The sequence below is a fragment of the Salvelinus fontinalis genome, chromosome 31 (assembly GCF_029448725.1).
Source record: "Salvelinus fontinalis isolate EN_2023a chromosome 31, ASM2944872v1, whole genome shotgun sequence".
NCBI lineage: Eukaryota > Metazoa > Chordata > Actinopteri > Salmoniformes > Salmonidae > Salvelinus > Salvelinus fontinalis.
Genome location: NC_074695.1, coordinates 18,939,670 through 18,967,165, shown reverse-complemented (window position 1 = coordinate 18,967,165; position 27,496 = coordinate 18,939,670). Strand labels below are relative to the sequence as shown.

The window sequence follows — 27,496 nt, the reverse complement described above, 5'->3', positions numbered from 1 at the left end:
ACGGGCCTCACCCAGGTGGTAAGGGTAGGTAGCAACACATCCACCACGCTGATCCTCAACACAGGGGCCCCTCAGGGGTGCGTCTTCAGTCCCATCCTGTACTCCCTGTTCACTCATGACTGTATGGCCAGGCACGACTCCAACACCATCATTAAGTTTGCCGAAGACACAACAGTTGTAGGCCTGATCACCGACAACGACGAGATAAGTTATAGGGAGGATGTTAGAGACTTGGCCGGGGGTTTCCAGGACAACAACCTCTCCCTCAACTTGATCAAGACAAAGGAGATGATTGTGGACAACAGGAAAAGAAGGACCGAGCACGCCCCCATTCTCATCGATGGGGCTGTAGTGGAGCAGGTTGAGAGCTTCAAGTTCCTTGGTGTCCACATCACCAACAAACTAACATGGTCCAAGCACACCAAGACAGTCGTGAGAGGGCACGACAAAACCTATTCATCCTCAGGAGACTGAAAAGATTTGGCATGGGTCCTCAGATCCTCAAAAGGTTCTACAGCTGCACCATCGAGAGCATCCTGACTGGTTGCATCACTGCCTGGTATGGCAACTGCTCGCCCTCCGACCGCAAGGCACTACAGATGGTAATGCGTACCGGCCCAGTACATCACTGGGGCCAAGCTTCCTGCTATACAGGACCTCTATACCAGGCGGTATCAGAGGAAGGACCTAAAAATTGTCAAAGACTCCAGCCACCCTAGTCATAGACTGTTCTCTCTGCTACCGCACGGCAAGCGGTACCGGAGCTCCAAGTCTAGGTCCCAGAAGCTTCTACACAACTTCTACCACCAAGCCATAAGACTCCTGAACATGTAATCAAATGGCTACCCAGACTATTGGCATTGCACCCCCTCCCGACTCTGTACCGGTGCGCCGTGTGTATAGCCTCGCTATTGTTATTTTACTGCTGCTCTTTAATTATTTGTTACTTGTATTTTCTTTTTTTTCTTTTTTTTAGGTGTTTTTTCTTAAAACTGCATTGTTGGTTAAGGGCTTGTAAGTAAGCTTAACACTGTAAAGTATTCTACACCTGTTGTATTCGGCACATGTGAAATTTGATTTGATTTGATTTCAATAGCTGACATTATTGATAATATGTTACAGACTGCACCAACTTAACGTGAGTTCTTGCTTGTCATAGAACTACTGTCTGCGATAGAGGTCAAATGACTCAATCCTAGATCTAAGACAGGGAGAAACAGACACTCAACCCCCCCTTCCTCCCTGGCTCCATCCGTTGCTAGGTAATGAATAAGTTGCTTGGATACAGGCCTAGTATCCACCGAAAGCGTCTTTATCTCTTAGTCACATGTCCAAGCTTGAATAACAGCACTAATGGGGAGGAGGACAGAGCTGCATCAGTGGGGGGTGTGACTGTGGCTTTCCTCCCAGACAGTCCCTACCCCATTCCTTCTTTTTATTTTCACTCATCCTGCGTTCAATGAAACAGGGACAATACGGTTTTCTCAATGTAGTATGTGCTGGAATAGAACAAAATGTAGTGAAAAACAAGCATGCTGGCAGATACCCATGGACTTCCAGTCATTGCGCTAACGCTAGTTTATTACTTGCTTGCGAAACTGCCTCTTACTTCCTTCACACTGTGCATAGAGACATACAACATTCATCCACGAGTTCATCTGACTCTGGATAAGTAGATAAAGGGCTTCATTGGCAAAATCCTGAAGTATCCCTGCAGTGGAATGACAACAATCAGTAAGCAAATAAACATATTCACAGTCAACAATATGCTTATTTTTCAAAAGTGGCTTGTATCATTCTCTTTCATTCAATAGAGAAGCTTCAACTTGTTCATAGAGATCATCAGTAGGCCCAGAGGCGTCATGCCCATAAGGGACACAGGGGCATGTGCCCACAGATTTGTACTGTTTAATAATAATTATTATTATAATACTGTAATACTACTAGCCACCTGGCAATTTTCCGATGAAGAAAAGTAATCTAGATTCTAGATTCTTCAGCTCGTAGCAATTTTCGGGCCAATCTCCAACCATCCATTCTTAAGCAAAATTCTGGAGAAATTGGTTTTCAAACAGCTAAATGTTTTTTTTAAGTGCCAACTGTATTTTTGAAAACTCCAATCTGGTTTTCAGGCCCAACACAGCACAGAGACAGTATTGGTCAAAGTGGTACATGATCTTTGAGCCAACACAGATGCCAAACAGCTCTCTGTCCTTGTACTCTTAGATTTAAGTGCTGCATTCAACACTATTGACCATGATGTCCTTCTGGACAGACTGGAGAGGCCAACCCACCTCTCCAGTCTGTCCAGAAGGACATCATGGTTCAAATTGGTTTAGGACCTATTTAACCGGTCAATAGTTTTTTTGTCACCCTTGGTGAACATAACTCAGAGAAAATACATATCACATGTGGCATTCCGCAAGGTTCGATTTTGGCTCCGGTACTGTTCAGTTTATATATGTTACCCCTTGCCAACGTTATCAGAAAGCACAGCATTGATTTTCACTGCTCTACAGACAATACACAATTTTGTATTTCTTTGTCAACAGAGGATTATAGTTCTACGGATAAATTATTAGACTTTATTAGTGATTTAAATACTTGAATGGCTCACAACTTCCTCCAGCTAAATCAAGACAAGACCGAGGTACTTATTGTTGGAGCCAAAGCACAGAGAGAGAATTTAGCTGCACATTTTAATTCACAGGCAGTAAAGATAAAATACCAGGTAAAAACCTAGGTGTTATTTCATATTCTGAACTCAATTTCAAATCACACATTAGTAATTTTACCATAATAGCTTTTTACCGCCTGAGGAGCATTGCCAAAGTGTTTCTCAGGTCGTAATGGACGAGTCTCTCTGATACATGTTTTTATTACAAGCGGGCTTGACTACTGTAATGCTCTCCTGTCTGGTCTACCCAAGAAAGCCATTGGTCAACTGCAAAACATACAGAATGCACGGGTACTGACCAAGACCAGACAGAGAGCACACATTACAGAGGTGTTAAGGTCTCTGCAGTGGCTGCCTGTGAGTTTCAGAATTGATTTAATGATTCTTCTATTGGTTTTACTTATTTTTTCCTGTAGCACATTGTGTTCCATTCCATGTCTGAAATGTGCTGTATAAATAAAGCTTGATTTGATTTGAAGTTGGCTTTAGCTAGCCCAGATAGGTTCCCAATCTCCCAACCTCTTAACTAGCTACCAAGAAGCCATTTCAGGCTATCAAGTTATAGTAGCTACCTGCTGGGCACACACTGATTGAATCAACATTATTTCCACATAATTTCAATAATAATTACGTTGAGACAACATGAAATAGACATTGAATTGACATCTGTGCCTAGTGAGTCTAACTATCTTAGCTGGCATGCCTGCTGGCAAGGTTGGTAGACTTTAGAAAATCAAGTAATAACTAAATGTACTGAATAAGACTCACAATCCTTTCAATCTGTTACCCAGATTTTAGCATAGATGCAGAAGAGCATACCGTATTTATTAAAAAAAGAAAAGAAACACCAGTCAGGAGGATATAGACCTCTCAAGAGGTATGCTTAGATATGCAGAGACAAATATACCTAGAGAGTAAGAGCCAACTGGTGTGGCCAGTGAGGGAGTTAGAGTAAGAGCCAACTGGTGTGGCCAGTGGGGGAGTTAGAGTAAGAGCCAACGTAGACGTAGGACGTAGACGGCGGACGTAAAGGTAATGGCGGACTGAACGAAGTTATGTAGAGCACCTCAAGATAAAACATAATATTCGAAATATCTGCTAAATTAGACTAAAATATTAGCACTAAATAATCTGGTGGGTGATAACCTTCAATCTGGATAATAACACAAAACAAATCCTAAAACTAGAGACATTTATCAACAAATATTACGAAAACAAGCAACACCCAAACATGACGGAGAATAAGACAGGGGAACCGAATCAAAAACGAAAACGTGACTCCTCAACCGACACGGATGATCTAATATTCTCAACACCAGCAATGGTAAAGGTCGAAACCGATCTGTTAAAATCAATAAATGACAAACTGGGTATACTTGAATTAGTTAGTAAAGATATAAAAGACTTGAAGGCAAGCCTAGAGATGAGTGATGAAAAAGCTGTGGCTTTGGAGAAGGAAACACACGCGCTAAAAGTGACGGTCAATAAGATTGAAACCGAAATGAATGAATTTAAAAAGGAGAACAACGTTCTGAAAGAATGCTTACTGGACATACAAACTAGATCCATGAGAGAGAATTTGGTACTTACAGGTATCCAAGAGAAAGAAGGAGAGGTTCCTGAATCTGTAGTTAGAGAGTACCTTTTTGCAGAGCTTCAGATTCCACCCGAAGTTATCGATAAGATCAAACTTGAACGTGTACACCGCCTCGGGCAGAGGTACTAACGCCCAATCGTTACCAAATTTGCTTCATTTAAAGATAAAATAATGGTTAAAAGCCTGGGTAAAAGACTTGCTGGGACCAAAATTGGCATGAATGATCAGTTTCCGAAAGAAATTGCAGAACGGCGCAAAGTTCTGTATCTAATTTTCAAAGAAAATAGATTAAAAGCGAAACGAGTAGCTCTCGTCGTGGATAAACTATATATTGATAACCAGTTGTTCAGAGACACAAAGATTACTCCATGGTTATTTTAAAAATTACAAAGTTCTCATAGATGAGGAAAATAAACACAATTCAAGCCCGGTTACTGATTGTAACAATACAATACAAAATATAGCTTTTCTATAAATCTTCACATATAACTAATTGAACACAAGCACTATTTCTACATAGTGAAGATAAAAACTAAGTAAACAGAAGGCACAGTATGTGTGGATGGTGTGGTGTGTGTTTATTTTTATTTGTTATGTTTGGAAAGTTGAGTGAGTGAGTAATGTAATAGTTGCATATCCCAGAGCCAGTGTATTGCTGTGGGCCGGGTATGAGAGGGCTTTCAATGTTGTTCAAATGATGGATATACTTTTATAATGAATTATACGTCTTATTTATTTATTGTCCTATCATGGGGAACTACATTTTTAAAATAAATTATATCTAATTATTTATTATCCTATTTTAATGGCACGGTCCATGGCCCTATACCCTAGACACCCACATGAATGGCCCAGATACTAAGGAGAAGTCCCTAACTGTTTTATGTGCATGCTGTAAACGGTCTGTATGCAGCCAAAATGAGGACAGGGACCATGAGCAGCACTGCCCCCTCAAGATTCTGAGCCTGCTTGGCAGGGTTGGTCCTGCAAAGCCAAAGCCCCCTAAAGGGAGAGCATAATAAACAAGGAAATTCTCAAAGCTGCTAATGAGAACCTTGACGACCTTGTACCTAGCCGGTGGGGATTCCGGTGTGGTGCCCCCACCCAGGCAGTGGCAGTGCTGGCAACACTAGCTGCAGTAACCCATGGGGAGGGGGTCACACTCGGACATTCAGAGAGGGGGTATATTATTGTGGCCCTGGTGGCACGAAACCAATCGGACTGCATGGAGATGCTTGGGAACATGGTCAAAATGGATGACCGTATTGTGGGTGTTTCAGGAAGAAGGTGTACATTTGACCTCCATCATCTAGGATGTGACAATGGTAAATAAATCTCTACATTTATGCTCATTTTTTGCGCGGTCTTGCAGGCCTTCTCATGCAGCTGCAACTGCAAGTACATTTGTAAATCATGACCCATCTTGGGTTGGGCTCTGGGATGGTGCAATTGTTGAGAGGGTGAGCTTATGGTTGTGTGGGGGTAAGGGCTGAATGTGTGTGGGTGTATGTGTGTATCCCACAACTGTTGCGAAGGAAGAAGTAAAAGATGTTAGGGACTATAGAGGATGATTCACAGCAATATGTAATAAAAATCGAGGTGAGGGCGATGGAAATGCATTTGGCAATGGATCTGCTTCGGTTCGGTGGATGGTGCTGTGTGCACTTTTCGAAGGATGGATCCCAGTCGGTCCGGGGCTGTGCGATGCGGGGGGTCGGGGGTGGTCTGCCGGGCATTGGGATGACAACCCAACTCGAGATGGGGGCTTTTGGCGGGTGGAATAGTGGGGACCAATTGGAGGTTTGCTTAGTGGAGATGCAAATGTCATGGTACAACTATATAGACACTCAATCATTATGTTACTTTTTAATAGGACGTTTACAAACATATATTTTGATAAAAAATAATTGAAAGGTGTGTCTCATTATGGTAAGTGGTGAAATAAGTATAGCCAGTTACAATTGTAATGGCTTAGCAGATAATAAGAAAAGACGATCAGTATTTACCTGGCTAAAAGAGAAGGATTATAATATCTACTGTTTACAGGAAACCCATTCGACAGTTTTAGATGAAGTTTTGTGGAAAAAGAACTGGGGGGGCAAAATATATTTCTCCCATGGGCAAAGAAATTCAAAAGGGGTGATGTTTTTAATTAATAATAACTTTGATCCAAATGTGCAACTTGTCCAAACAGATCCTCAAGGTAGATGGATTATTTTAAATATGTCATTGGACAATAAACATATATGGCTTATTAACCTATACGGTCCGAATAATGATGATCCAAGCTTCTTTGACAATATATATAAGAATGTATCAACTCTACAAGCAACACTAGACTCTATTATTATAGTGGGAGATTTTAATAAGGTCTTAAATACCTCTATGGACCGGAAAGGAAATCACACTACAAACTATCACCCTCAGGCACTTAAGGAAATCAGGAATGTCATGGATGTATTGGAATTAGTGGATATATGGAGACTTAAATACCCTGACCTAGTGAGATATACATGGCGGAGGCTTAATCAAGCTAGTCGCCTTGACTACTTTCTTATATCATTCTCTCTGGCACCAAAAGTTAAAAAGTGTTTGATAGGGGACAGAATGCGGTCGGACCATCACATAATTGGCATATATATTACTCTTACAGAATTTCCACGTGGGCGAGGATATTGGAAATTTAATCAAAGCCTACTAGATGATAAATTGTTTAGAACTAGGACAGAAGAATTTATAACTGACTTTTTTTAGACATAACATAGGTACAGCAGATCCCCATATTGTATGGGACACTTTTAAGTGTGCCTTTAGAGGCCATGCAATTCAGTACTCATCTATAAAACAAAAGCAATTTCGATCAAAAGAGTCCATATTAACAAAGGAAATTGAAGGACTAACAGTACAGTTAGATAACAATAAAAACGGTACCATAGAGGCACAGAATAAGTTAGAGGAAAAACAAAAAGAAATGGAGGAACTTATTCAAGAAAGATCCAGTGTAATATATTACAAAAATAAAGCGAACTGGATGGAATATGGGGAAAAATGCACCAAATTCTTTTTCAATCGTCAATATAGAAATGCTACCAAAAAAAACGTATTAAAACTTGTTACAAATGATGGAGTCACGCATGATTCACCAAATGATATTTTAAAAGAGGAAGTAAAGTACTTTAAGAATATATTTTCGTTTCAGGCTCCTCCATCTCCACTAACTGAAACTAATTGTATGGATTTTTTCCCTAATAATAATGTAAAATTAACATCTGTACAGAAAGACTCATGTGAAGGCCTAATTACAGAGGAGGAACTACTTAATGCAATTGGGGCCTTTAAGGATGGGAAAACTCCAGGACTGGATGGCATACCAGTGGAAGTATACAAACATTTTTTTGATATACTCAAAGGACCATTATTAGCTTGTTTTAACCACTCCTATATAAATGATAGATTATCAGACACGCAACAAGAAGGTGTGATATCATTATTACTGAAACAGGACCCAAGTGGTATATATAAAGATCCAGTCCATTTAAAAAATTGGAGACCTCTTACACTTCAGTGTTGTGATGCAAAAATCCTAGCAAAATGCTTGGTGCATAGAATAAAAAAAGTTTTGTCAGATATTATTCATCCTAATCAGACAGGTTTTTTACATGGAGATAATATAAGGCAAGTACTGGAAACAATGGAACACTATGAAATATCGGGGACACCAGGCCTGGTTTTCATAGCTGATTTTGAAAAGGCTTTTGATAAAGTACGACTGGAGTTTATATATAAATGCCTAGAATATTTCAATTTTGGGGAATCTCTTATAAAATGGGTAAAAATTATGTATAGTAACCCTAGGTGTAAAATAGTAAATAATGGCTACATCTTAGAAAGTTTTAAACTATCTAGAGGAGTAAAACAAGGTTGTCCACTATCGGCATATCTATTTATTATTGCCATCGAAATGTTAGCTGTTAAAATTAGATCAAACATTAATATTAAGGGATTAGAAATCCAGGGCCTAAAAACTAAGATGTCATTGTACGCTGATGATTCATGTTTTCTTTTAAAACCACAACTAGAATCTCTCCACGGCCTCTTAGAGGATCTAGATACATTTGCCATCCTCTCTAGATTAAAACCAAATTATGATAAATGTACCATATTACGTATTGGATCACTAAAAAATACACATTTTACATTGCCATGTAGTTTACCAATTAAATGGTCTGACGGTGATGTGGACATACTCGGTATACAAATCCCAAAAGAAAGAAATGATCTCACTCCAATAAATTTTTATAGAAAGTTAGCAAAAATAGATAAGATCTTGCTACCATGGAAAGGAAAATACCTGTCTATTTGTGGGAAAATCACCCTGATTAACTCTTTAATCATATCACAGTTTACCTATTTGCTTATGGTTTTGCCTACACCTAGTGACCTGCTTTTTAAATTATATGAACAAAAAATATTCAATTTTATTTGGAACGGCAAGCCAGATAAAATTAAAATTAATTAATTAATTTATATAACGAATATGAATTCGGAGGGCAGAAATTATTAAATATTAAAGCCTTAGACCTCTCACTAAAGGCATCAGTCATACAAAAGTTATACTTAAATCCAAACTGGTTCTCTAGTAGATTGGTACGAATGTCTCATCCTATGTTCAAGAAGGGCCTTTTTCCCTTTATTCAGATTACACCTGCTCACTTTCGGTTGCTTGAAAAGGAAATAATTTCCAAAATATCTTTATTTTTTAAACAAGCCTTAGAAAGTTGGTTGCAATTTCAGTTTAATCCACCTGAAAGGACGGAACAAATAGTACAACAAATCTTGTGGTTAAATTCAAATATAGTAATTGATAAAAAAACTGTATTTATCGAAGAAATGTTTAAAAAAGGTATAATTTTTGTGAATGATATCATAAATAGGACTGGTGGAGTAATGTCACACATGCAGCTAACACAGACATATGGAAATGTCTGCTCTACCCAAAATTACAACCAATTATTTGCGGCATTACCACAAAAATGGAAGAGGCAGGTGGAAGGGGATAAAAGTAAGGAACTTGTATGTCGGCCTTATATTAAAGAACATAAATGGTTAAAGAAAAGTGTGATAAATAAAAACATATACCAATTTAATTTAAGGACCAAAAAACTTACAGCTGTGCCATATAAATTGCAAAATAGTTGGGAAGAGATTTTCGATGTACCCATTCCATGGCACATGGTTTATGAATTGATACGCAAAACAACGCCGGATTCAAAACTTCGAATTTTTCAATTTAAATTATTGTACAAAATTCTTGCAACTAATAGAATGTTATATATATGGGGGATACATTCTTCCCAGCTCTGTAGATTCTGCTGTGAGGAGGCAGAGTCATTAGACCATTTATTTTGGTATTGTCCGCATGTAGCTCGTTTTTGGTCACAGGTCCAGGAATGGTTGAAGAATTGCAACATTTGCGTAGAACTAACGCTACAGATAGCAATACTGGGGGATTTGAAAAGCCATAGTCAATCAATCAATAATATAATAATTATTTTAGCAAAAATGTTTATTTTTAATTTACAATCCATGGAAGCTATGAGAATAGGAAGATTCAAATCTTTTGTGAAGCATCACAGCACAATTGAAAAATATATGGCAAATAAAAATCCGAAATGGATGATGTTGGAAGATAGATGGGAAAGGTTGAGTGGAGCTGAAGGGTGGGACTAATAACAAGATAAACAATGTAGGGCATACGGGATCTGTGAAATGTGTATAGGTGCGGAGCTATTGTGAAATAGCACAGTTACAAGTGGAAATCAAACTGGATGGACAACAGAAATAGAGGAAGGACTAAGAACAAACAAGAGAGAACTATTATAAAGTAGACTGTGTCTGTAAAATGTGTATAAGATGTATAAATTGAAGGTAAAAACAGAAATGTTTATCAGTTTACTCCAATTGGGGGATCGGTGTTAGGGTTTGCGGGGAATAATAATAAAGGTATACTCTTTAAAAAAAGTATGTATGTCTATGTAGGTATGTGTATGTATATATGTGTATATGTATGCATACGTGAATGGATATATATATTTACCCAACAAAATATGGGGGATTGGAAATGATGCAGACAATTACATTGGAAGCAACATTCTTTCCGCAATATTAAGCTGATCCACCCCCCAAAAAAGAAAAAAAAAAAATATATATATATATACCTATTTTTTACTTAGAATTAAGCATAATGCTAAATTCTCCAACTTCTGGACATTTTTTACATTTCAATCATTTACCAGAAGCTCTGGACTTAAAGTGTATACATTTTCATACTTTTCCCCTGTACTGGTCCCCTGTGGGAAACTAACCCACAACCCTGACAAACGCCATACCAAACGCCATTGCAAACGCCATACCAACTGAGCCACAAGGGTCAGCCCCCACAGTACCACTACTCCCACAGTACCCCCCCCACCCCCACCCACCCATTCTCACGTACTTTGTGCCCCCTTAGATTTTTGGGGCGCATGACACCCCTGAGTAGGCCTATATGTCACGCCCTGACTTTAGTTATATTTGTTTTCTTTATTTTTTGGTTAGGTCAGGGTGTGACAAGGGTGGTTTGTTTAGTTTTTGTATTGTCTAGGGTTTTTTGTCTTGTCTAGGGGTTTTGCTTATCTATGGGGATTTGGTATGGTCTAGGGGATTGTAGGTTTATGGTGGCCTGAATTGGTTCCCAATCAGAGAGAGCTGTTTCTCGTTGTCTCTGATTGGGGAGCCTATTTAGGTTGCCATTTTCCATGTTGGTTTTGTGGGTAGTTGTTTTCTGTTTTGTGTGAGTACCTGACAGAACTGTTGTGGTTTCGGTTGTTTTCTTTATTTTGTTTAATGTTCTGTTTAAATAAAAATAACATGAACACCTACCACGCTGTGCTTTGGTCCACACCTAATTCAACAGACGATCGTTACACTATAACTGCTTTTTGACTGCATTGAAGGCTTTGTATTCCATTAAAGGCCCAGTGCAGTCCAAAACATGATATACCTGTGTTTTATATACTGTATATTTCCACACTATAAGGTTGGAATAATACTGTGAAATTGTGCAAATTATGATAATGCACTTTTAGTGTAAGAGTTGTTTGAAAAGACCGCCTGAAATGTCAGCCTGTTTTGGTGGAATGGAGTTTTGACCTGCCTGGTGATGTCACCAGGCGGTAAATTAGTTAATAGACCAATAAGAAAGAGTTACAAACGTCTCTGCCAATAACAGATAGTTTTCAGTTTTCCCCTCCCTGCTCAGACCCCTCCCAGACAGTCCTAGCAAAATTCTTGCTTGATAAATAAGCTATTTTTGTTTATTTTGGATCATTTTAATCGAAAACAATCACAGTAAGGTACTTAAGTATTACACAGAAATTATTTTATATTGAGATACTAAAAACTTCTACAATGGACCTTTAAAGGAAAAGTGTGCTCATTCCATGGAGGACCACTCCCATCTCAAACACTCCACCCTCTTCTTGCTTGCAACTGTTTAATGTCAGGCTCCTCCTTGTCCCTCAACTGTTGGGGAATGAGGACCTTCTACTGGAACAGTTTGCATGGGGCCACACGTCTTGTTTTGCCTAAATCACACTTACACTTACTGTATTACCCCACACTTTACATCTTTGTTGCTTGGTAAGCCGCCCAGTGAGTAAAACTGATTGAAAATACGTAATTTCAACCATTTTTGCTCACTGGGTGGGCTATATTTAGAAAAGTTCAAAATAAAGCTCTAAATAGCTATTTGTATTTGTATTTATTATGGATCCCTCGGAAGCAGCTACTCTTCCTGGGGTCCAGCAAAATTTAGTCAGTTTATACAATTTTAAAACATTACAATACATTCACAGATATATACAACTAGTGTAGTTTGTGTCACAGATGCTTTTGAGTGGATTTTGCAGAGAATGTATCGAGGCGACAATTCACTTTGTAGCACATGACTTTGTAGTACAAACTGATGTTAACTTTAATTTAAATAGCTGCCAGCCAAATTCCAGTATTCGGGATAGTCTGACAAAATGCAGGATTTTCAAGCATCGGATGTTGTGTAATCCTTCTAGGGAACATGAGTATCGTGATGTACGCTCTGGCTTTATCAGAAAGCTTGGATTACCAAAATGCACTTGCAGAGACCTGAGCCCTAAAAGTCAATACATGTTTGGTCATCGTGGGTATTGAATTGGATAGATGGGTTGAAAGATAAACGGATTACTTCCTTAACATACATACACTAAGGCCAGCACAGTGCATTCAGCAGCAAGACACTGTGATCACGTGATCAGCCCAGATGGATGACATCATCATTGAGGAGTGTCTAGGACAAAGAGGAAGGAGAGATAGGAGGAGGATAGTGAGAAGGATTGGCTCCTAATTCTGCCATTCTACATGATTTATCCGGTACTGTTCCACAAAATGACTTTGGATGCAAATTTATACATAACCATACTTAAAAATGTGGGTATTTGTTTTAGGTATGGTGACATTGGCAGGTTTTTTTGGAGCATTCTGACATGGCTTCCACGGTCACTCCCATTGATTTGTCATCAATTATAATGATAAAGCTGTCCCTACATCTAAACATTGGATTGCTCACTTTCAGTGGTATTCGTGATAAGATGCTTTTTTAATTGGGGTGAACTATATCTTTAAACAGGGTGACAGAGGACATCATTTAGGGTAAATCCACTACCTTCCCATGCATTCCCTCAATTTGAGAAAATATGTCTTCTCCCTACATAACATTTCTTTTTTTTGTTCAATCGCAAAGCGATTTAAAAACGTAAATGTCAGCCTCATACAGGCGCATTACATAGTGTGCACTGGCTGTGCATAAATCTGGGAGCGCCGCCCATCTCCATCAGCAGTTGTTGCGTCGGCGCTGACGGGCTGAGCGTACAGTACACCCATTAATTCAGACACAAATAGAGATCTCTCTGCGTAGGCTATTTCTTTGTATTTTCTCTTATTGTTCGATCCTCCTCAGAAAAAATGGTAAGTCATGTAGTTTTTCAGCAATAATAAGCCTGAAATAATTACGTGTATGATGTTTTCTGTTGAGAATTTCTCAAATGATGAGACAATCACTACACGACCGTATAGTGGCTATAATGGGTCGACTTTTATTGTATCGGTCAATGAATTCGAAATAGGGGCGAATTTGCAACATCTTGGTGTTGCTAACCCACTTTTAAATGACGAATTTACGTAGACTGAATCAACGCGTTTGGGATAGGTATTGCATGCTATTTCTGTTTATCACAAGGCTATTACATAAAATGGGGATGGAATTAAAGAACACTACATTTAGAATGCATACTTTTTGGTAGCTATTGAACACAGTTGAATTGTACAGTATTCATCAAATACAGCAGCATTTATTTATCTATCCAGGTAATGGATAGGAGATTGGAATAAAATGGGATCTTATTCTTAAGGTCATCCATTGTGTTGCTAGGTGGGAGAGGGCAGACTAGGTGGGGACAGAAGGGGAATATATGTCTCTCTCTACTGTAACACGTGTCTACAGTTGTAGACTGTCTAGTTTAACCCTGAAAATAAACCTATTCCACCCCAGCTTCCTTTTAATTCCTTAGTGATGTAATATGACCTCCTTGTCAGCTTAGTAATGGCCATAGGTGTAAATGGCAATATTCCTCTGCACATCAGTTGATTTGTCTCCATTGTAATGTTCTCAAGTTTATCCATTGTAACGGTTGTCTAGTTTACATGTAGCCTACCCATTCTTCCACTAGGTGGTGTTTTAGCCAATTGTACATTTTTGTCAAATGTATTGTAATTCTGTTACATTACATTTTTTTCCATTTATTTTCCAGCGTGAGTGTATCTCTGTCCATGTAGGTCAGGCTGGAGTCCAGATTGGTAATGCCTGCTGGGAGCTCTACTGCCTGGAGCATGGGATCCAGCCGGACGGGCAGATGCCCAGCGACAAAACCATTGGCGGAGGAGATGACTCCTTCAATACCTTTTTCAGTGAGACTGGGGCTGGAAAGCATGTCCCCAGGGCTGTGTTTGTGGACCTGGAACCCACAGTTATTGGTAAGATTTCTGTTTCTCATTTAATTGAAATAAGGGTATGTCAAAGAGGTTTTCCTTTGCTTTCTTGCTATTGAGCTCCTTAATGAGCTGTTAATTTTCTCTCCTCAGATGAGGTGCGCACTGGGACCTATCGCCAGTTATTCCATCCTGAACAGCTCATCACTGGCAAAGAAGATGCTGCCAACAACTACGCTCGTGGACACTACACTATTGGCAAAGAGATCATCGACCTGGTGCTGGACAGGATCCGCAAACTGGTGGGAATTTCAGAATGACTGAATTAAATATTTTATCAACTATCTGTTCATAATGTGGACATCTTTTTCTGCCCATTTATTGATGTGTTCCTCTTTCTCGTCAGGCTGACCAGTGCACAGGCCTTCAGGGCTTCCTAGTTTTCCACAGCTTTGGAGGTGGCACCGGCTCTGGTTTCACCTCCCTGCTGATGGAGCGCCTGTCTGTTGACTACGGCAAGAAGTCCAAGCTGGAGTTCTCCATCTACCCAGCTCCCCAGGTGTCCACAGCTGTGGTGGAGCCCTACAACTCCATCCTGACCACCCACACCACCCTAGAGCACTCTGACTGTGCCTTCATGGTGGATAATGAGGCTATCTATGACATGTGCCGTAGGAACCTCGACATTGAGCGTCCTACCTACACCAACCTCAACAGGCTCATTAGCCAGATTGTTTCCTCCATCACTGCTTCCCTTCGATTTGATGGTGCCCTCAATGTTGATCTGACAGAGTTCCAAACCAACTTGGTGCCCTACCCCCGTATCCATTTCCCTCTGGCCACCTACGCCCCAGTTACTTCTGCAGAGAAGGCTTACCATGAGCAGCTCTCTGTCTCTGAGATCACCAACGCCTGCTTTGAGCCGGCCAACCAGATGGTGAAATGTGACCCTCGCCACGGCAAGTACATGTCTTGCTGCCTTCTGTTCCGTGGTGACGTGGTACCCAAAGATGTCAATGCTGCCATTGCCACCATCAAGACCAAACGTTCCATTCAGTTTGTTGACTGGTGTCCAACTGGTTTCAAGATTGGCATCAACTATCAGCCTCCTACTGTAGTCCCTGGTGGAGACCTGGCCAAAGTCCAGAGGGCTGTGTGCATGCTGAGCAACACCACTGCTGTGGCAGAGGCCTGGGCTCGGCTTGACCACAAGTTTGACCTGATGTACGCCAAACGTGCCTTTGTGCACTGGTATGTGGGTGAGGGCATGGAGGAGGGAGAGTTCTCTGATGCCAGAGAGGACATGGCTGCCCTGGAGAAGGATTATGAAGAGGTAGGGGTTGACTCCATTGAGGGTGAGGGAGAGGAGGAGGGAGAAGAGTATTGAAATGCCCCTGCAGGCATGCCATTGTCAAACACTGTTACTGTTGCATGATCTTATTATGATACCTAATAAAACATTGAATCAATTAGCTATTTGTGCTCTTGGACCTTATTCACCACCTTATCTTGACAAAAAGACATTAGTACAGTTTTGGGGGGATTTTAATGGGGAAAAGACATAAAAATGTCTGACTTCACAGTAGTTTACAATACTATTCACTGATAAAACTTCCAGTATAAACATTTGAGGATGCACATTTAAGTTTGATGGAAATAAGCCAAATTATATCCATTAATGAACTTTCAGTTAAAAATAAATATATTTAAAAAACGATAAAAGAAAAAGCAAAACATTTCAGATGACAGATGAAAATAAGATGTTTCTATGCTGTTGTGTATTTGGCAGTTGAATGGGTTGTTTTCCATTCACACCAGCCTGTCATCGAGAAGTGGGCTGTTCTCTATAAGGCCCCATCAACTCAGAAGGTTCCAGAACAGTAGAGACCCAGAGCTCCAACCAGGACTGCTCTCAGCGCTCTGGGAGGTGGAGCCAACCACAGACTCCTCCTTCAGAGGAAGGTAGGCTTTGAACCGTCTGTGGAACAAAAGGAAAATGATTAATTACATTCATTTTTTCCAAGGCTCACTTACAAAAATGTGTAAATCTCAATGTGACTCTTCTGGTAAAATAAAGGATAAAAAGGTCATGAGAAAAGTGTTATCAATGGTACAATATGCGGCATACAGTTGCCCTGAAACATGGCTATACAGTGTAGACAGACACCATAGGGGTCATGTCTCAAGCAAGCTGAAAAGGTTATACCTTGTGGTGATATGGAACTCTTCAGAGAGCTGTGACTAGAGTAGACCAATGTTGATTTGTGACTCACTTGTAAGTGTAGGCCATGGTTCCTGCGACCAGGGCAACGATCAGGACCACCATCGCCATGGCTACAGTGCCCGCTGAGGACAGACTGGAACCTGCCACCAAAAAACCCAGACAATAATTTATGTAAAACAACTTAATATAACATCATATTACAATATATTAATTATATTATTACCAATAACAATAGGTGTTGGACTGATTGTCCCAGGGACCCAGGTTCAAGACGTGGCGAGGCAGATGTGCAGAGCAGACATCTTACAGTACATACCCACGGTCACGCTAAATTTGGCGCTGGTGACTGCCAGACTGACATCGTTGGTCATGGACACGTTGATACAGAAGATGCCGGAGTCATTGAAAAAGTGACGCAGTACCAGCTGGCACTCAGAAGAGGGGGCCACTGTGTTACACATGGTGTGGATGGGCATAAAACAGTCTGCATCGGAAACCACCGTGCACACCTCTGTGGGAAGGCTGGATGGAGAACAGTCACAGGGTCAGAAACACTCAGTGAAACTCTAAGGACCGGATTTCTTTGCTATTTATTATTAGATGTGATATGTTTTATGACTGCTGCAAGATGAATTGCCTCTCTGAGGACATTACAGTTTTCTGAATATGAATTCCCGGACCCAGACTAATACTGGACTAAAATGCAAGAATGATTTTAAATCCAGGATTAGGATTGATCTGAGGCACAGGCGGCTGGTTTCACCTTAAATCGGGGAGGACGGGCTCATAGTAATGGCTGGAACGGAGTGAGTGAATGGAATGGTATAAAACACGTTAAGCACGAGGTTTCCATGTGTTTGATACCATTCCATTTTTTCAACCCAGCCATTATTATGAGCCATCTTCCCCTCAGCAGCATCCTGTGATCTGGGGCAATGAAACTGATCCTAGTGCCTAAGTGGTGGAATATAGGTCTACATACCTAGTGGATTTGTCTGCTTAGGGAAATAATAAATGGTGTGATTGTCTGAGACAGTCTCCCTTAATTGGGTCTGGAGAAGGAATACTCACCTCCCTTGGCAGGTGACAGTTAGATCCACTACGTTTCGTTCAACCTCAGATTCATCCATCTTGATCACAGCATTGTCCACTTGCACTATCTTCAAACTCTCAATGCCCTCTGAATACAAAGACAGAAAGACGGTCCGTAAAATAATCCTGAATGTAAATCAAATACAATAATAGGATAGAGATTTACATGTTACATGTTACTCTTTAATTATTTCTTGTTCTTATCTCTTGCCTTTTTTTAGGTATTTTCTTAAAACTACATTGTTGGTTAAGGGCTTGTAAGTAAGCATTTCACTGTAAGGTCTGTTGTATTCGGCGCATGTGACAAATAAAATTTTATTTGATTTATTTAGAGACAGTGGACTTACCAACGATGTCAATGCCAGTGCAGAAGGACCCATAGCGATAGATCACACAGTCATCATCCTTTTTGTCATTGGCTTCATGCTTAACAACTATCCCCACAGGAGCTTGGCCTGTAGCAGTCTGTCCTGTATCAGGAGAAACAATAATGGATTCCAGTTACTAAATTGAAAATCCAACAATCTAAAGCACATTAGATGAACAGTTAATTTGTTGAGAACATACAGCACCTGCTGGCTCTAATTCCTCAGCAGCAGGGCCAGTTGGAGTGTCAGGATTAACTTGAGAAGGTATCTTCGTGTCCCGAGCGGTGGAGGCTCCCTCCTCAGTGATGTCCTCTGTGTCAGTCTCAGCGGGAGCTGATGGGCCTACATTTATTGTAGCTTCCTGTGTGGCCACCATCACTGGAGCAGCTGACGCATCAGCAGCAGGAGCTCTCACTAGAGGTAGAAACAGGACGATTAAATGTTCTATTTGCTTTGTCAATCCTGGCATAGCCTACATATTGAGTGAATCTCAAAAGTATTTTCCATGATTCCCCACATCCTCTCTTCTTGAAGACACTAAGGATGCAAAGAATCCAAGTTAAGACTTTAGAAATTCACTTCTGGACTAAAGCGCTTCAAGATGAGAATGACCTGTTGTGCCGGCCCGGGTTTGCAGGCCCGATGGTGACAGCATTACCAGTGGGTTTGACACCAGCTGGTGTGGCACATGCTTTATCAGGGATAACGGCCTGTACAACCACCTGGGGCTTGAAGCCACCAGCCACTATATAGGTGTGGGTGACAGTCAGCTCTCTGGAGATGAGCGCCCCGCTGCTGTCACCAAAGCCCCAGTTGTAGGTGATGTCGGCGTCACTCAGGTACTCGCTGGGGTCGTGGAGGCTGATGGTGAAGGCTATGGCTCTGTTCTGGACGAAGCTCAGGTCTGCCTCGTTGACGTCGTTCACTTGGGTCATCGAGACTGCGAAGGGGATTTGATCTAAAGATATAGAGATGGAGAAAAACCCTCAGACACCTATCTTATTTTTCAAGTCAGCTACTCATTCATTCATCCATTAATTCGTTCATCCATTCATTCATCCATTTATGACACTAACCAGTGATGGAGAACTGTGTTAAAGCGTATCCCAGAGGGATGAACTTCTCATGGCTGCGGTAGTGGTAGATTACAATGTCCACGATGTAGGAACCCAGAGGGACATCGTCTGTCCCAATGGTGAGGGAGGAGGATGTGCCATCAGACACTTGCCAGTACTGACCTGTAAAGCAAAGAAAATGGCTTATTACATGCTTATAACAGTGTTATTACAGGTTTATAACATTTTTAGCAGACATTAAGTAAAACATGAATTACGTAGGCCCTAATAGGTGAGAGGGGTCGCAGCTGCACTTTACCCCATGTCTTCCATACAAACACATATGCAGGGGGCTTGACACCGCCTTTCTTGGAAGGTGTTCCGTCAGGAAAGATACCATTCCAGTCCATGTTTTGTGCAGGATACACTGGCTCAGACTGATGGTAATTTGTTCCTGGAGGAAAACAGGGCGAGTGTTGGTTTCTGCTTTGTCTTTAGACAGAGGAGTATGTATTATGAATTACACTATATATACAAAAGTATGTGGACACTCCTTCCAATTAGTGTATTCGGCTATTTCAGCCACACCCGTTGCTGACAGGTGTATAAAATCGAGCACACATCCACACAATCTCCATAGACAAACATTGGCAGTAGAATGGCCTGTCCTGAAGAGCTCTGTGACTTTCAACATGGCACAGTCATAGGATGCCACCTTTCCAACAAGTCAGTTCGTCAAATTTATGCCCTGCTAGATCTGCCCCGGTCAACTGTAAGTGCTGTTATTGTGAAGTGGAAATGTCTAGGAGAAACAACGGCTCAGCCGTGAAGTGGTACGCCATGCAAGCTCACAGGACAGGACCGCAGAGTGCTGAAGCGCGTAAAAATCATCTGTCCTCGGTTGCAATACTCAATACCGAGTTTCAAACTGCCTCTGGAAGCAACGTCAGCACAATAGTTATTTGTCTGGAGCTTCATGAAATGGTCTTCCATGGCCAAGCAGCCGCACACAAGCTTAAGATCACCATGCGCAATGCCAAGCGTCGGCTGGAGTCTTGTAAAGCTTGCCACCATTGAACTCTGAAGCAGTTGAAATGCGTTCTCTGGAGTGATGAATCATGCTTCACCATCTGGCAGTCCAACTGACGAATCTGAGTTTGGCGGATACCAGGTGAACGCTACCTGCCCGAATGCACAGTGCCAATTGTAGAGTTTGATGTAGGAGGAGTAATGTTCTGGGGCTGTTTTTCATGGTTTGAGCTAGCCCCCTTAGTTCCAGTGAAGGGAAATCCTAACGTTACAGCATACAATGGCATTCTGTACAATATTGTGCTTCCAACTATGTGGGAACAGTTTGGGGAAGGGCCTTTCCTGTTTCAGCATGACAATGCCCCCATGCACAAAGCGAGGTCCATACAGAAATGGTTTGTCGAGATCGGTGTGGAAGAACTTGACTGGCCTGCACAGAGATTCCTGACCTCAACCCCATCGAACACCTTTGGGATGAATTGGAACGCCGACTGTGAGCCAGGCCTAATCGCCCAACATCAGTGACCGACCTCACTAATGCTCTTCTGGCTGAATGGAAGCAAGTCCCCAGAGCAATGTTCCAACATCTAGTGGAAAGCCTTCCCAGAAGAGTGGAGGCTGTTACAGAAGCAAAGGGGGGAACAACTCCATATTAATGCCATGATTTTGGAATGAGATGTTTGAAGAGCAGCAAAGGGGGGAACAACTCCATATTAATGCCATGATTTTGGAATGAGATGTTTGAAGAGCAGGTGTCCACATACTTTTGGTCATGTAGTGTATGTAGAAAAAGAGAACGTGATATCTAACCTCAAAATTTAATGTTTGCAGACAGTAACATGGCACTGTAGTCTCCAAATGGAGAAAAAAACAATACAAATACTGTAGTCTCTCTCGTGACAGACTTCTCTAGGATAGGGGGCAGCATTTTCACTTTTGGATAAATAGCGTGCCCAATTTCAACTTTCTTCTACTCATCCCCAGAATATAAGATATGCATATTATTAGTAGATTTGGATAGAAAACACTCTGAAGTTTCTAAAACTGTTTGAATCATGTCTGTGAGTGTAATAGAACTTATGTAGCAGGCAAAACCCCGAGGACTAACCATTCATTTTTTTTTATTTTTTAGGTCACTGTCTGTTCAATGAGTTTTCATTGGGATACTAGATTTCTAATCACCGTTTTCAGTTCCTACCGCTTCCACTGGATGTCACCAGTCTTTGGAAATAGGTTGAGGTTATTCCTTTGTGCAATGAAGAAGTACGGCCATCTGGAATCAGTGTAATGTCACATGTACTGTTTGAGAGTTGCGCAAGACTAAAAAAGTAGCGTTAGTTTGTTGCCCTCCTGCATTGAAAACAGATAGACCCGTCTTCAATTTGATCGATTATTAACGTTTAAAAATACCTACAGTTGTATTACAAAAGTAGTTTGAAATGTTTTGGCAAAGTTTAGAGGTAATTTTTGAGATATTTTGTAGTGACGTTGTGCAAATTGGAAGCTGTTTTTTTCTGGATCAAATGCGCCAAATAAATTGACAATTTGGATATATATGGACGGAATTAATCGAACAAAAGGACCATTTGTGATGTTTATGGGACATATTGGAGTGCCAACAAAAGAATCTCGTCAAAGGCATGATTTAGATTTTATTTCTGCGTTTTGTGTTGCGCCTGCAGGGTTGAAATATGCTACACTCTTAGTTTACTGTTGTGCTATCATCAGATAATAGTATCTTATGCTTTCGCCGAAAAGCCTTTTTGAAATCTGACATGTTGGCTGGATTCACAACGAGTGTAGCTTTAATTTGGTATCTTACATGTGTGATTTAATGAAAGTTTGATTTTATATAATATTTTTGAATTTGGCGCTCTACATTTCCCCTGGCTATTGGCCAAGTGGGACGCAAGCGTCCCGCCTATCACAGAGAGGTTTTAAAGAATGGATGGTTGGAGATTGGCCCGAAAATTGCCACGAGCTGAAGAATCTAGATTACTTTTCTTCATCAGAAAATTGCCAGGTGGCTAGTAGTATTACAGTATTATAATAATAATTATTAAACAGTACAAATCTGAGTGGGCACATGCCCCTGTGTCCCTTATGGGCATGACGCCTCTGGGCCTACTGATGATCTCTATGAACAAGTTGAAGCTTCTCTATTGAATGAAAGAGAATGATACAAGCCACTTTTGAAAAATAAGCATATTGTTGACTGTGAATATGTTTATTTGCTTACTGATTGTTGTCATTCCACTGCAGGGATACTTCAGGATTTTGCCAATGAAGCCCTTTATCTACTTATCCAGAGTCAGATGAACTCGTGGATGAATGTTGTATGTCTCTATGCACAGTGTGAATGAAGTAAGAGGCAGTTTCGCAAGCCAGTAATAAACTAGCGTTAGCGCAATAACTGGAAGTCCATGGGTATCTGCCAGCATGCTTGTTTATTTGCTTACTGATTGTTGTCATTCCACTGCAGGGATACTTCAGGATTTTGCCAATGAAGCCCTTTATCTACTTATCCAGAGTCAGATGAACTCGTGGATGAATGTTGTATGTCTCGATGCACAGTGTGAATGAAGTAAGAGGCAGTTTCGCAAGCCAGTAATAAACTAGCGTTAGCGCAATAACTGGAAGTCCATGGGTATCTGCCAGCATGCTTGTTTTTCACTACATTTTGTTCTATTCCAGCACATACTACATTGAGAAAACCGTATTGTCCCTGTTTCATTGAACGCAGGATGAGTGAAAATAAAAACAAGGAATGGGGTAGGGACTGTCTGGGAGGAAAGCCACAGTCACACCCCCCACTGATGCAGCTCTGTCCTCCTCCCCATTAGTGCTGTTATTCAAGCTTGGACATGTGACTAAGAGATAAAGACGCTTTCGGTGGATACTAGGCCTGTATCCAAGCAACTTATTCATTACCTAGCAACGGATGGAGCCAGGGAGGAAGGGGGGGTTGAGTGTCTGTTTCTCCCTGTCTTAGATCTAGGATTGAGTCATTTGATCTCTATCGCAGACAGTATGAACTCACGTTAATTTGGTGCAGTCTGTAACATATTATCAATAATGTCAGCTATTGAAATCAAATCAAATTTCACATGTGCCGAATACAACAGGTGTAGAATACCTTACATTGTTAAGCTTACTTACAAACCCTTTAACCAACAATGCAGTTTTAAGAAAAAATACCTAAAAAAAAGAAAATACAAGTAACAAATAATTAAAGAGCAGCAGTAAAATAACAATAGCGAGGCTATACACACGGTGCACCGGTACAGAGTCAATGTGCAGGGGTACCGGTTAGTAAAGGTAATTGAGGTAATATGTACATGTGGTTAGAGTTATTCAAGTGACTACGAAGAGATAATAAACAGAGAGTAGCAGCTGCGTAAAAGAGGGGGAGGGGGTGCAATGCCAATAGTCTGGGTAGCCATTTGATTACATGTTCAGGAGTCTTATGGCTTGGTGGTAGAAGTTGTGTAGAAGCCTCTGGGACCTAGACTTGGCGCTCCGGTACCGCTTGCTGTGCGGTAGCAGAGAGAGCAGTCTATGACTTGGGTGGCTGGAGAACCTTGAACAGAGGTCCCACATGCATTTGCTAACAAGTTAATCACGAAATCTTGCAAACTATCTGTATAGTCTGCAGCAAAATATCACACTGTGCCCTCTACTGGCACTGTATTGAACATGGAAGGTCAAGCAGAGTGGTTTTACGGTGCTATAAACAGGTTGGTTATTTAGCAACAAAACCGATGCATGCGGAACATTGGGGCAAAACAGACAGGGTTGGCTTAGATTGTTAACAAAATATATTTAGTCTCCAAATGTTTATTGAAAACATATATACATTTGCACAAAGAGTACTTGTCTCTCAAATACATTGTTAGTTGTTGATAAGCTAGCTAGCGAATTTTAGCCATATTAGCATAGAAGTGAAATCAGTCGAAACACCTCAAAACAAGACATCAAATCAAACATTATGTTACATGTGCTGAATACACGTGTAGACCTTACAGTGAAGTGCTTACTTACAAGCCCTTAACCAACAATGCAGTAAAGAAAATACTTAATAAATATTATTTTTTTTATTATTTTTTTACAATAAAATAACTTTAGAAGCTTCTGATAGGCTAATTGACATCATTTGAGTCAATTGGAGGTGTACCTGTGGATGTATTTCAAGGCCTACCTTCAAACTCAGTGCCTCTTTGCTTGACATCATGGGAAAATCCAAAGAAATCAGCCAAGACCTCAGGAAAAAAATGGTAGACCTCCACAAGTCTCGTTCATCCTTGGGAGCAATTTCCAAATGCCTGAAGGTACCACGTTCATCTGTACAAACAATAGTACGCAAGTATAAACACCATGGGACCACGCAGCCGGCTTACCGCTCAGGAAAGAGACGAGGTCTGTGTCCTAGAGATGAACGTACTTTGGTGCGAGCAGTGCAAATCAACCCCAGAACAACAGCAAAGGACCCCGTGAAGATGCTGGAGGAGATGAGTACAAAAGTATCTGTATCCACAGTAAAACGAGTCCTATAACGACAAAAGCCACTGCTCCAAAACTGCCATAAAAAATCCAGACTACAGTTTGCAACTGCACATGGGGACAAAGATCATACATTTTGGAGAAATGTCCTCTGGGATGAAACAAAAATAGAACTCTTTGGCCATAATGACCATCGTTATGTTTGGAGGAAAAAGGGGGAGACTTGCAAGCCGAAGAACACCATCCCAACCGTGACGCACGGGGGTGGGAGCATCATGTTGTGGGGGTGCTTTGCTGCAGGAGGGACTGGTGCACTCCACAAAATAGATGGCATCATGAGGCAGGAAAATGATGTGGATATATTGAAGCAACATCTCAAGACATCAGTCAGGAAGTTAAAGCTTGTTCGCAAATGGGTCTTCCACATGGACAATGACCCCAAGTATACTTCCAAAGTTGTGGCAAAATGGCTTAAGGACAACAAAGTCAAGGTATTGGACTGGCCATCACAAAGCCCTGACCTCAATCCTATAAAAAAAAACTTTGTGGGCAGAACTGATAAAACGTGTGCGAGCAAGGAGGCCTATGAACCTGACTCAGTTACACCAGCTCTGTCAGGAGGAATGGGCCAAAGTTCACCCAACTTATTGTGGGAAGCTTGTGGAAGGCTACCCGAAACGTTTGACCCAAGTTAAACAATTTAAAGGCAATGCTACCAAATACTAATTGAATGTATGTAAACTTCTGACCCGCTGGGAATGTGATGAAAGAAATAAGAGCTGAAATAAATCATTCTCTCTACTATCATTCTGACATCACATTCTAAAAATAAAGTGGTGATCCTAACTGACCTAATTAAGGGAATTTTTACTATGATTAAATGTCAGGAATTGTGAAAAACTGAGTTAAATGTATTTGGCTATGGTGTATGTAAACTTCCGACTTCAACTGTATGTAATGTGGTAGAGAACACAGTATCTGAATATTGCAGTCTTACTTAAGTGGGTCCTTGTGGTTATTGTCAATGCTGTCAGCTTCACTGTCTGGGTCTCCACTACAGGTCTGGTCAGGAACGAGTGGTCCCTGCTCACCCTCACTCTGTAGATGAGGACAGCTGGACAGACAATCCTCATCAGCTCCCCTGGACTGTGACTTGGCTCAATGCAGTGGAGGAATGTACAGGAATGGGACCATGCACTTAATAGTAAATGCTCCCTTTACCTGGAATAGCAACTATTATAAAAAAGAACAGCTATCAGGACACCGGAGAGTAAAAAATGAGCTGTTAAATATGGTGCAACACATTTTGTTGTGCATGGTCTCTGATAAATAAAATAGGAGGTTAAAATATGTTGCCAATGCATATGTGTAGAAAGAAAAAAGATGGTGCAGAAGCATTTCACACCTAGGATGAGGCTGGCTTCACTGCGGCCACTGTCCTGCTCATGGGTCTCAGTGCAGTTGTATCCACTAAGCAGAGATAGGAAGGCCTCAGGAGAGGGACCAGATGAGGCCTTCCTCAACTGGGCCTGGAGAGCCATGGCATTCCACCTAAAGTGCTCCACGCAGAAGGTCACCCTGAACGTAGACATAAGAGTCACACTTCAGATAAGAACTAAGGTCACAGAGAATCACAGATGGCGCAGATATTCCCAATGTATTTATGGCAAACAAACTTGAAAAGGACACTTCATTGATACACTTCAAGGGATTTCCCCAATTTAAGCCTACATACAACATGTAGTTGTTGTTTTGAGAGCTGGATAGAAGACATTTATATCCAAGTTGCTTCACTCACCATTCTTTATTTTCAACCTTAGGGGCTGCATTCGGGAAGCGCTTGCCATTCTTGTTACACACATAACTACACTGTCTGTAGGGGGTGTTCTTGTCCTCCAGGACGTGTTTGATGCAGAACTCCCTCCAGGCGGGGCTGGGAGCAGGGCCTTGACAGGCCTTGGGCTCTTGGGTACGGGCAGTCTGGGACAAATGGCCCCAGCTTGACGGCAACACGTGGATCCTTATCCTGTTCATTAGTGGTTCTGGAAGGGAAATACATACTTTAGGGGAGCACCAGGTGCTGAAGCAGCAACGATACAGTTAAGCGTCAACATGGTTAGTCAGTTGAGACTCGGGCAATATGTGATGGCAAGCAGAGAATACAGGGGGCACTAGAGTGCATCTTGCTACTACCACAGTACAGTAAACATGGGACATGTAAAGTTGATTTGTGTGTGTTGTTCACGGACCTGACCTTAGGCTTTTTTAGGGCATTTTCACACAGTTTGACTATTTTAAGATTTTAAATAAATGTGAAAATTTGTAGCTACTTTAAGTTAATAATTTCAGGCAACATGTTAAGAGATAAAGCTGATTGCGTTCATTGCACCTGTCACATGACGAAGCTTACTGTAGTTCCCCAGAACAGTTGAACAGCTTAAAAATATCAAAAAAGGTAGAACACTGGATCTACACAATCAGTTTGTTGTCAGAGGATCACACTGCAAGTGTCATAGTGAGTTTGAAGTGGAGTGGTCAGACCATGGAGACTTACATCACTGCGGACGTCTGGTGAAGGGTCCTGAGGGTTGAGGCATGCATGGGTCACCTTGATAACATGCTCCAACTTGCGGGGCTGTTCCTCAACCTTTGCAGCCAGGAACAGTGTTGCTGGAGCTATGACCTAGGGGTAAAAAAAAAAAGTTATAAATTTTTATCAAAACTGGTGTCTTGTTAGTGCTACGCATTATGCATTTCACATAAGATTTAATTAAAACTTTACAAGACACAATTGTGCAAGGGAGGCTGTCAGTGTGCAAAAGTACTTACATTTCTGTGGAACCTGGTGAAGGACTGGATCATGTAGAATCGGTGCATATACACAATAGCAGTATT

At 41.1% G+C, this 27,496-nt stretch overlaps 2 protein-coding genes across 5 annotated transcripts; one reads left to right on the top strand and one right to left on the bottom strand.

Moving 5' to 3' along the window:
• The first annotated feature begins 13,171 nt into the window (after positions 1-13,171).
• Positions 13,172-15,805, top strand: LOC129829737 (tubulin alpha chain-like). Its single transcript, XM_055891627.1, has 4 exons — positions 13,172-13,313; positions 14,156-14,378; positions 14,487-14,635; positions 14,740-15,805. The coding sequence occupies exons 1-4, from the start codon at positions 13,311-13,313 to the stop codon at positions 15,718-15,720; spliced, it is 1,356 nt and encodes a 451-aa protein (XP_055747602.1). The 5' UTR covers positions 13,172-13,310; the 3' UTR covers positions 15,721-15,805.
• Positions 15,806-15,860: 55 nt separating this feature from the next.
• On the bottom strand, positions 15,861-26,637 carry LOC129829738 (melanocyte protein PMEL-like). Of its 4 annotated transcripts, none has more exons than XM_055891629.1 (7): positions 18,630-18,769; positions 18,222-18,431; positions 17,997-18,119; positions 17,629-17,737; positions 16,874-17,079; positions 16,607-16,697; positions 15,861-16,311 (listed from the first exon to the last, which is right to left on the bottom strand). In XM_055891629.1, the coding sequence occupies exons 1-7, from the start codon at positions 18,670-18,672 to the stop codon at positions 16,191-16,193; spliced, it is 903 nt and encodes a 300-aa protein (XP_055747604.1). In that variant the 5' UTR covers positions 18,673-18,769; the 3' UTR covers positions 15,861-16,190. The 4 variants fall into 4 exon arrangements, with proteins under 4 accessions (XP_055747604.1, XP_055747603.1, XP_055747606.1 ...); XM_055891631.1 differs by lacking the exons at positions 15,861-16,311; positions 16,607-16,697; positions 16,874-17,079; positions 17,629-17,737; positions 17,997-18,119 and adding exons at positions 19,094-19,255; positions 19,392-19,526; positions 25,599-25,834; positions 26,007-26,179; positions 26,400-26,637 and having other exon boundaries at positions 18,327-18,431; positions 18,630-18,975; XM_055891628.1 differs by lacking the exon at positions 18,630-18,769 and having other exon boundaries at positions 18,222-18,603.
• Between the last annotated feature and the right edge of the window lie 859 nt (positions 26,638-27,496).

Bases quoted from the DNA above. Each gene is read 5' to 3' on its own strand.
- LOC129829737 (XM_055891627.1), top strand. The intron at 14,379-14,486 runs GTAAGATTTCTG...TTCTCTCCTCAG, and splicing joins CCTGGAACCCACAGTTATTG to ATGAGGTGCGCACTGGGACC. The intron at 14,636-14,739 runs GTGGGAATTTCA...CTTTCTCGTCAG, and splicing joins TGGACAGGATCCGCAAACTG to GCTGACCAGTGCACAGGCCT.
- LOC129829738 (XM_055891628.1), bottom strand. From the start codon at position 18,486: ATGCCAGGATTGACAAAGCAAATAGAACATTTAATCGTCCTGTTTCTA. The intron at 17,080-17,628 runs GTGAGTATTCCT...TTCTCCATCCAG, and splicing joins ACTGTCACCTGCCAAGGGAG to CCTTCCCACAGAGGTGTGCA. The intron at 16,698-16,873 runs GTATGTACTGTA...TTTTGGTGGCAG, and splicing joins CAAATTTAGCGTGACCGTGG to GTTCCAGTCTGTCCTCAGCG.